The 11,212-nt window shown below is 37.9% G+C and overlaps 1 protein-coding gene across 7 annotated transcripts in view; it reads right to left on the reverse strand.

The window, feature by feature from the left end:
• Positions 1–1,534: 1,534 nt before the first annotated feature.
• Positions 1,535–11,212, reverse strand: part of LRRC8B (leucine rich repeat containing 8 VRAC subunit B) — a 70,489-nt gene continuing 60,811 nt past the window's right edge. For all 7 annotated transcript variants that reach the window (XM_081305061.1, XM_081305060.1, XM_081305055.1 and 4 more), the window contains one exon: positions 1,535–6,206. In XM_081305061.1, coding sequence (XP_081161187.1) covers positions 5,934–6,206 — 273 coding nt within the window. In that variant the 3' untranslated portion in view covers positions 1,535–5,933. The remainder of the gene's footprint in view (positions 6,207–11,212) is intronic.

An 11,212-nucleotide genomic window follows, 5' to 3' on the forward strand; every position in this document is an offset into this window, starting at 1 on the left:
GGGGCTAGGCAGGTCCTTTGGTGTTAAAAAAAAAGGCAGGAAAGTAGGAAAGTTGCTCTGTTGGGTAAAGCAAGCATGAATGTTATTTTCCCAAAAGAAGGAACCTAGAGCTGTATTTACTTCCTAGTGGGTACTGCTGGGTATGCTTCTGATTGATTTATACTCCTTTCAGCAGCAGAGGGAGGTAGAGAGTAAAAAATGATATGGGCCGAGAACAATAGGCAAGTGTTAAAAAAAAAAAAGCATAAAAAATTCAAGGTATTCATGGAAATACTTTTGAAAATCTCTGTAGTAGGCAGGCCACACTATAAAATCATTGGTGATTAAGGGGAAGACAGACATCAAACTCGAGACCAGAGAAAGATGAGAAAACATTGGATGAAGAGAGATTTGTATTTTCCATGAAAAAAATGGCTTTTTTTTTTTTTCTGGATCCATCTTTGGCATGTGGCCTCTTACGTAAATGGGAAGCTCAAGTTCAAGGGCTGACTTTGTACCTTTTCAATAAGATGCTTTTCTCTAGACCTCGGAGATGAGGGGGACTGAGAATACCAGGCTGGAACAGAAGAGAACGGAAGCAGAAACCAGAACAAAATCTGCAGCTCCAGAGGAAACCCTGCCTTCCATGGTGCCCACGTAGCCTCTCTTCCTTAGTCAAGCCCTTCGTCACATTTTTGAGGATCCATTTTGAAAGAAGGACCTGAAGGCTGAGGTACACAAAGCCACGATGATTGCTGTCTGTGGGGGACATCGTGCATCCTCAGGCTGTTGGTCCAGCTCTCAAAGCACCTATTATTCCCAGGAAGCCTGCTGATGCCTTAAGACAGGCATCTGCATTTCCTCCATGTGCTTCCATTCCCATGACATTGGAGGTGGGGGAACACCTTGCTTTAACTACTGCACTTTCAGGGAAAAATTAGAGCTAAGTTCCCTCATAATCTGGTTTGGTATATATGTTTTCCAGCAGAGAAAAATTCTGGGTATCAGCTTCCTAATGTGGACCTGAATCTGTGTGTGCTCAAGTGAGATTGTTGGATCTCAAACATCAAACCATTATGTGCATATTTTACTCAATAATTCCATTGTCTGAGTTTTACTCAATCTTCTCAGAATTGCTTCTCTTGCAGTTATTTTTTCTTTATCTGGTTCATTATTCAGTGTTGAACTAACACTAATGACGGAACGAACACCAATAAGGGAGGGAGAGGTAAGTTGACTTCGGAGTATTTATCCCTGAAAAGCTCCACAGAAGAGCACTCGGAAACACGGAACCTGCATGAAGGAGGCAGAGCCCCATCCCTCTCCAGACGCCCAGTGCATCCTTGGGTAATTCACCCCCTTTTCAGGTGCTTGATATTTTGTTGGATATCTTGAAAACTCACAAGTAAATCCAAAAATCTATCTTTCTGTACATAGTAGCAGTACTGTGCAGGGTAGCCTTGGATGAGATAGGGAATTCCTTTTTGAACCTGGGCACTGACAAGTGAATGCAAGTCAAAATGAGTACAGTCAGCTTCTTCCAGCATTTATTTTTATTTGCCATTTATTTTTATTTACTATAAAAATTGAATATTTATTACACAAAAAGTACTTTAGAAACAGTAAAATTTACCAAAACCTACTGAATCAAGGGATTCAGTAGGAATTTAAACCTGAGGGCCAAAAAAGTTGAACAGAATCTTATATTTTCTAATAACTCATTACCAGAAGCAAAAACCAATTATATACACATCCAAATATGTGACAAAGATAAAATAACAAATGCTAGATTTTACTGTGAGCTAACAAAAGAAAATGTCTCTACTCAAGATTGGCCCATTATTTCACTAAGAACAAAACATTTGAGGAATTTAAAAAAACTGTCTTGAACAACGTTAACATTTAGGCTGATACACAACGTATGTGCACAAATACATCCATTCTAATACTATAACCCTTTGTATTTTTAAAATTGCACCATCTCTGTTAGAGATAATGTACACCATGCAAAAAGCATTCATACTTGTTTTTCTCAGCAATAGAAATAATTGTTAAATGCAAAATTTAAATATGAAGTTTAATTGTAAGCCATCTCAACTCAGAACTTTGGCTTATGTAGTCTGTGTTAATGTCTTAGTGTTGATGAAATGTAAAAAAATGTTAAAGTAACTGTAGTCCATTACCAACAGTACTTAGTAGATAGCTCCTGCTATTACAGAAGTGATGGACAAGAGACAGGAAGAGACCAATTAAATAGGAGTGCAGGTTTTTTTTTCATTGCTTCAGCACTTCATATCCAGCTAAAGATAAGAAATAATTACACTGAGTGTATTTTGTAACCATTATTTCATATATATGTCTTCAGAATACAAATCAGGATACAAAACACCTTGTCCTCTCTTTCACTAGTCTTTCTCTTGTTTCCAGAAAGAAATAAACACAGATACTGAAACAATGTACAGTAAATGAAAACAAAGTGGACCTACAGTTTTATTTTCATGCTTTTGGCAGGGCTGAAGGATTACGAGATTAGCTTTAAATACTGGAGGGAAGCAAAAAGAACTATCCAGGTATTATTATAGGCATGGGCTTTGCCCCCTTCCAATAAATACATGTTCAGGTGCCACTGAAAATCCTTTAGAACTAATATATTCTGTTACTATACAAGTACTGATCGAATTTAACAAGGTGGGTGAGTGGAGAAGGAAAATAAAATACCTTTTATGAACAGGGTGTTGCTAAGAGAATATAAAGATGAACAGATAATTTTATTGAAATAATGTCAAATCCACAGAATTGTTTGATTATTTTAATGAACCCATCAATATTATGCAGTATTTTAATTAAATGTAGTATTTGAATCATGAAACACTTAAAGAACAGAAACAAAAATTTCTCCATCAAACAATGTTATGCAAATAAACCAATGCAGCACACCTATTGGGACTCTTTCACAGCACTGAGATCCTGAGGATCTCATTTACCCTGTTTTAACATAAATATTAAGTGACAGTAAAATATGATGACACTCAAGGGGGAAATGTTAAGACAGAGTAAAAAATGAAAATATAGTACCTATGTGACACACAGATATACCCTGATGTAGGTTAGGGGAAAGAACACTAAATCTTTGCAGGAATGATCAAAAAACACTTAATGGTTTTCTTTTAAATGTCATAACTAATAGAATACTTAAGTTATGAATTAAAAAAAATTGCTATCCTTGCATGAACCTACAACCTCTTGCAATTTTGGAAAAAATATTAAATATATCCAAAACCAATAAATTATAATTTGCACTCACGGAATATGTGTGTCTCTGTGTGCATGCAAATAAAATGAACCAATGCTATTTTTAGTACAAGTCATAAACATTTTAAACTTAATTCTCTATACTTAGATTTTGGAAAATACACTCTTGGAAATCAAATGCCAACTAAAGTCTCGTAATTATAATCTAGCAAACTTCATTTAAAAATCCTCTTAAGTGAATATCTACACTTGCAAAATAAAGATCTGCTCCAACAATGTAGTAAAGGTGGTATCAACACCGTATTATTTCATAGGTCAAGCAGTGGTGTCATTGTTTACTGTGTCAGTGCTGTGTTGTTTCAAAAAGCTACTTAAACATCGATGTACAAGATTTAAATAAAAAGACATTTGAAAATTATGGCATCAAGAGCAACAGTTTGCACCAGTAACTATACCCTAGTATGTGGAAAGTAGCTTACATATTCATTATTGGTCTGGGGAGCAATTTGCTTGAATTTATGTAAATGAGGAGGAAGATTTAACCAATGGCTTTCGCACTTGAATGGAATCAATGACTAACCATGCAGGAGTTCTAGTTTGTCAAGTGAATGGTAGCAAATCTGAATTTTGTTTTGAAAATACTTCTTGTAAAAGAGGATAAGATTTTTTAAAATACAAATTATGGCTAATTGTGTGGCCCAGATCAGTACATATGACAATTCTACTGGTAAGCACTAAAATAACCATCAACTCACATTTTAAGAAATAAAAATAACAAAACCTTGCATATAGTCAGAAACTGTGAAGTCCTAGAAGAAAGTTTGATCATTATGCCTGGTTCCCTGAGAACTTCAGTGTTCTGGTTAAAGGCAAGTTTTGGTAAGAAGTATATTTTTACACTGTTCCTTCCCATTCAGAATAAGCAATAACGTATGAGGCAGCTTTTGAAGCTCAGTATTCTTTACAGCTAAAATTTCATTTAATGTGAATAATTCTTTTCTCTGAACTTCATTCAGTCCAGGCATGTGTGGCAGATGAGCGAAACTGTATTTACTGTACTTTAATATTTTAAAAACTCACTTTCATCTTTCTGGAACAATGCAAGGAAAACATATACTGCACACAATTTCATGTTTACAGTACCCTTTACCCATCATGTCTTCCAGTTTTTTTTCTAGATGCAGTTAACAGATTACTTCAGAGTTGTATCCAAAATGAGGTGGCATCATAATGCTTAGACCCATTGGAGAAAAACATATTAAAAATGTACATTTCCCAAAAGTGAGTCAGCTGATTTTATTCATTTAACATGATGCACAATAATAAAAGGCCAAACACAAAGCTCTTTATAAAAAGGAGCAAAATGTATTCCAGAAGAGTTAAAGACATGAGATGAATTTCAGTTAAATGGATCTTTGTGAGCTCGGAGAGCTCATCTTAGACACTGAATAGATGCTGAATGTTTTATTTTATAATCATATCTCGAGATCATGCAGATGATGAAGGAAAAAAAAAACATTTTGCTTTAACATTTACTAAATCCCTAACAAAGTATTTTGAAATCAATTTTAAAATCCAAATCTTTCCCTCTCCCCTCTATCACAGTTTTTGTAAATAACTAAGAATTGTACCCGTACAATTACAGAGAGACTAGGGAAGAGAGAGGTAGTTGATGTGGCCATCCTCTCACAAGGAAACCCCCCGAATATTTTAGGGCACAAAACACAAGGCTTTTGTTATCCAAGAGTAATTAGTTGCAGAGTACAAAAACATTTTGGAGCAGAGTGCACAAAGACTTGAGAATCATAAACAGCCCAAACCAAGTATCATTAGTTCTTAAAGAAATGCTATGTTCTCTGTACCTTACAAAAATTATTCTCACAGATATGGAACCCGAGACCATACAATAGAAAATATTTATATATTTTATATAAAAATTTTTAACAAATAAAAAAAGGCTTTGATGATAGATAAGAAGAAATTTTCAAGAATTCATTAATTTTCAGGATGCCCTGAGGGTAACATGTCCTATGTACCCTGGCTCCTGTTCTAGGCAAAGGCCAAAGGTGGGCATTTTCTCAGGGATCCTCATGGTTGATGAAAGAAACCAGATTAAGGAAGACTTAAGCAAGCTGGGAAAGGAAGTAACAATTAAGCCAACAAAAAAGGAATTCTGCCAAGCATAATATACCCTGCCTAAAAAAAACAAAACAAAACAAAAAAACAAAAAACAGTAGGAACACAAATCAAAGACAGTGGTGCATTTACATCAGGGAAATTTATATTGATGAGTTTTTATAGTTGTGGCGATAAATATCAAAACAGGAAGTCAGTTAAAACAGGTGTGCAAATAAAGAAATGGAGATGGGGAGGAGGAGGAGGAAAGAAACCTATACTATCCTAAAGGGAAAAATTGCAAAGTAAAGATTCAGTAATTTCACACTCCTCAACCCATCCTCAATGGGTACTTCTTACATCTTAATAAGTTAAAGATCAATTATTCACAAAGTTCCAGTTCAGTGTTTATACTTTTTACCTGTTTAACTTAGGGCGAGATATTGAGTGGCTTTAATAAGATATTTGGTTATGATGCATCACAATTATCATACCCATGTTTCATCTTTATAACTTAGGAAAGTTTATTTCTCTTTTAAAGCCCTGGGGCATACGTTTAAAAATGCCTTTGCAACACAGGTTTCTGATCAACATTTATCTAAGCAAGTCTGCAAACGTTCTGTCACAGGGAGAGGAAGAGTATTGAGCAAACTATCCTCGACGATCAGACAGCTCCGTTTCAGGGACTGACACCCTTCCAGCTCTGGAGGCAGCGTTTCCAGGTAATTACCAATGAGCTCCAGATGAGTGAGGTTCGACAGCTCACCCACATGAGGGGACAAATCCGTTAGGCTATTTCTCCCCAAGAATAAACACTGTAGCTTCTTACACTGAAACAGTCCATCTGGCAGTGTCTCGATCTGCAAAGGAACAAAAACAGCTGGTGAGACTGGGTTGGATGGTGTAGGATAGTACATTCACTTGCTAATGTTCTAGCTACCTTTCCTGGAAACATGTCTGCAGGCTTCTAAGACACACATATTAATAGCAATAAATATGAGGTAGCTGAAGGAGAGAAAGGAAAATTAGGGTAGGGGTATCCCATGGAGCCAGGACCCAAATGTGTAAGCCCCGCTGTGCATGGGTGGGCAACTCATTGGGCTCTGACCATCCTCACAAGAGTCTTAAAGAAAACATACTTACATCCTCATTGTGCCCAGGATTAAAAAAAAAAAAAAAGGTAACTCAGGAGAATCATAATTATTCTTGAGTTCCAAGTCAGAAATAAATTATTCTCAAGAGTCCTTGTAAAGAATTTACAGTATATGTAATGAGCAACATCCTTGAAAACATCCTAAGGACAGACACAGGCTATTTCTTACATTTTTTTCCCCCTATCCACAGCCCTTTTTGAGAGAGGGTCTTGCTAAATTGATGAAGCTGGCCTCAAATTTGTGATTCTTCTGTCTCAGCCTCCTGAGTTGCTGGGAATACAAGTGTGTGCCACCACACCCAGTTCTCTTATACTACCTTTTCTCAGTATAGACTGCAACCTGATTCTGTTTTTAAAAGAAGTCTATAGAAGCAGAGACAAAAACATATAAGATAGACATGTACACATACATACACCTTCTACATACATACACCTCTGAGTGTTTATTTTTCTTCCTGTTCTCTGGCATGGTTTCAGTTGAATAATTCATGTAATAGAGAGGCAATTTTAAATATGAAAAATAACCTGTAAACTAGGTCAACTCCTAGAGCTGCTCCACTTGACTGCTCCCCTCTATGGTGCATGGGTTGTGTTGAGTTTCTGAGGGCACCACAGTGCATATATGAAGTAGGATTCATTTTGGAGAGACCTCCAAATGAAGTTGAGCTCACATAGTCCCTTCAGCTCATCACTCCACTGAGGGTGGGTTTGGGTCAGACAGCTAGACTATATACTTCACCTATAATATTCCACATATTAGCTGGAGACAAACGGCATCTATAAAAAAGGGTAGGTTCCTGGGTACAGGAAATGACTTTGCTAGATACAGGGGCTTCCTGCATCCTCTGATGGGCTAATGCATACTGACTGGGCCAGTTCTGTTGGCAGACAAGCTTCTGGAGCCATCCAGAACTCTCTTCTTAACAGGATAAATACTTCTCAAATGGACTTAAAAATTAGTTACAGTGCACTAAAAAAGTGTTCATTATATTATATAATAAGCTCCCTTTCCTATATAACTAACATATATTCAGTGATGAATATCCTTAAAGTAAATCACCATTCTTAAGACCAACATTCAACACAGATCATCACTGTAAACACCAAATAGTAGGTATAAGCAAAGGAGAGATATCTATACATTTATTCATTTCTTCTCAAGAGCAGATGCATACACGCACACACATACACACACACACACACACACACACACATTTTAACATGGAGAGAGAAGAAACAGAAATGACAGAGACAGAAGAAATGCAGTTCTTTTTTAAAGCAACCCCTTCTGCTCAGAGACACTTGCAGCTCAGAAGCAAGGTCAGGAATGTACATGTGGAGGAAGATATTCAGGCCTATGCAGTGTGCTCAGGGGTGAGGGTCCCTGTTGGTGCTTAAGTGAAAACAGGGAAGTCTTGGCTCATTTGTATTCAGTAAATATGTGCCGAGTATCTCATATAAGTAAGTGCCAGGCTCCTGGCAAGGTACAGGGGATGAACTTTTGAGCAAGACTGATGGCCTTCCAGAATATTCATCTAAGGCGGGCTGCCATGAACATCTCAACCTTGGCTCTACTGACATTTTGGGTAGGATGATTCTTGCTGTGGGGCTGTCCTATGCATTGTTAGGTGTTTAGCAGCATTCCTGCTCTCTACTCCCCAGTTCCAAGAACCAACAATATCTCCAGAAAAATGTCCCCTGAGGGAGCATGAGTACCCCCCCCCCCCAATTGAGAAGCACTGGTTTAATGGGAGAGAGAAACATTAAATGATCGCACGATTAGTCTGCAATGGGTGGGATAAAAAGAGTACTCTGTCCCGAGTTGTATCTGACCTGAGTTGTATCGGGGAATCCCAGGCCTTCCATTAACTTCAGATTGCCAGCAATTGCTTAATGGGACTGATTTCCTACTGGGTGATTACCCTGAAGCCATGCCCTCACTCTCCCTGGCTGCCTACCTGCTCTAACACATTCCCACCTAACTTCTTTCAAATCGCCGAATCTGTGATTTTAGTGGTCTTTTCATTGCTCACTAAAGGAGAAGGGCTTCACAAGGCAGGGGAGAGAGTCTTTGGGGCTAGAGGCTAGAAGGTCCCTTGACAGTGCTACTGTAAATGAGTTGGGGGCTGTGGCTGGGGCACCCCTCCTCCCTCCATGCCAGTGCCCAACTGAGGAGAAGAGCCTTAACTCACCAACTTGAATTCAACTTTCCTCAAGGAAGCTGGGGAGCTTCCTAAGAAACTCTTCAACTCAGGAATTTTATACTGAAAAAATCCTGCTTACAAACTTTAAAAAGGAGTTTGCCTTGAAGGTTATATATTTTTGCCTACATCAATACATTTTATAAAAATGTTTCATATCATTAATTTATACCTAGGTTCATTTAGTATGTTCCTTTCCCTAGACTTTGACACATGAGCCAGAGAGGAGGAAGTAAGTATCCTACTGGTTTCCTCTCCAAAAAAAAAAAAGAGAAAAATTTATAGACCATTAGGGCAATGATAAACTTTATAAACAAAAATGGTGTTTGAAAGTAAACTATAATATATAATATAAACATATATAAAATAAACTGAAAAAAACTAGAAAAACTAATGGCTACATTAGCACTCAACAGCTCTGGCAACCAAATGTCTTCAGCAAAATGGACTGGGGACTCTAGTACAGATTATTCTCTTTTTCTATCTCCATTTGCCATTGATTATTAAATATTCCACTGTGTCCTAAAGACTGAGTGGGACTTTCCTTCAGAATCCTTCTCAAGGTCAGATTTTCTTTCTTCCTTTTTTTGGGGGGAGGGGGGGCGTCAATGCCATATACTACCCCAGGACATGTTCTTGTTTTCTTCTATTCTTCTGTGGTGCTGGGAAGTATGTGGTGCAGGGCCTTGCACATGCTAGGCAGGTGCTCTACCACTGAACCTCACCTCCCAGCCCAGCACATAGTAACAAAATGGATAAATTCAATCATTTCAAGAAACAAGGCTCAACATTTCCAGTTTTAAGTAGTGATGTCAAAACAACAAGAAGCACTGTCACACTGTACTATAGGGAATTTCTATGTGATTCGCTTTCTGGTTAAGAGTTTTGAGTTCATAAAAGGTGCATAAATGTGGAAGTTGAAAGACCTGGGTGTAAACTGCAGTGTTCTAAGATTGAGCACATCTAGTTAAATCCCTCTCCCCACCTTGTGTTTCTCCATCACTATTGATGCCACAATCATCTGGTACCTCTGTCACTGGGAGAGGGATGGATCCTGCCTCTTCCTCTCTCACCTCACACTACCACACACACACTGCTGTTGCCCATAAGGCATCTTTGAGGTAGATATACTTGAGACATAAGCTCAGGGAAACAAGAACTGGAACACGTGGGCTCAACACCAGCTCCATCCTGGAAGCTTCAGGCCTCAGGTCAATCAGTCTGAGGCTGTTTCTGTGTTGGCAAAATAAGGGCAGTGGCCTAGAGTAGGGATTGGCAAAGGTTTTCTTTAAAGGACCAGAAGAATAAATATTCTAGGCTTTGTGGACCAAGAGGAAAACCTAAAGACATTATGTAGGTACTTACGTAACGAGAGAGAAGAAAAAATTGAATTTTATTACTTAAAAATGAATATAATTTTTTCTTCTCTTGTTACGTAAGTACCTACATAATACTTAAAATTAATAAAATTCAAAATATAACAATTATCCATATATATATATATATATATATATATAATTTTTTTGGTAATATAGGCCCAATAATGAAAAGAACTGGATTTATTTCTGGGCACTAAAATTTGAATTTCACATAATTTTCATGTGTCATGAACATTATTCTTTTTTGACAATGTAAAAACAGGCTATGTGCAGATTTGACACTCAGGCCATAGGCTGCCAATCTCTAGACTAGATCAACAGTGTTCCTTTAATATATGAATCTTTGTCTCTTGTTTTAAAATCTACATCCCTACTTCTAAATCATAACTGGTTAAGCCTTTCCATGGGGTTTTGCTTTTTGGGTTGCCCTCTCCTAGCCCTTTCAAGTACACAATCAAAGCCTCCTTTGAAGGAACCAGTTCAGACTAACTAGCACTTTCAAGTGTCACCTTAGTGACTGTCAGATGAATCAAACATGAACTAGGCAGGCACACTTCCAGGTACTCCCCATTCTGACCTACTCCTATATGCTCTTATCTCTTATTAGGTCTGGGCATCCTATTGCAATCCCCTGTGCATGACCTTTATCTTTCTACATAGCCCCCATCCAGTTTTTCAGGGTGTGTTTCATAGAACACTCCTCCCACAAGTTACTAGGAGAAAGGTGTCTTGCTCAAACACATTTGGCAGATGTTGCACACCATCTCTCCCTCTTGGAGAAGCATAATGCATTTCACATGTTAAAGGTACTGACGAACACTGCAGCAAAAATATGATTAAGAAAGGAAACATTTAATGTTTTTTCATAATTTTGTTTTGTTGTTGTTTGTGGTAACAACTATTACATCCTGTGGAGGAAACCTTGGCTTGCCCTGTTAATGAATACCTATCACCAGGGCCACCTGGGGGACTGCCCAACACTGTTCTGTGTCTAAAGAACTCCCTGAGACTTGGCAGAAATCAGAGCTTACTTCCCACTGGAGAAACCAACACCACCAGATTCTCGTGTCCCCAGCTCTCTTATAGCTAGTATGGGTGTTCGGAAACCGTGCCAATCAGGTGTTCAGACTTGA

This window comes from Spermophilus citellus (assembly GCF_964194105.1).
Source record: "Spermophilus citellus genome assembly, chromosome: 9".
Classification (NCBI taxonomy): Eukaryota; Metazoa; Chordata; class Mammalia; order Rodentia; family Sciuridae; genus Spermophilus; species Spermophilus citellus.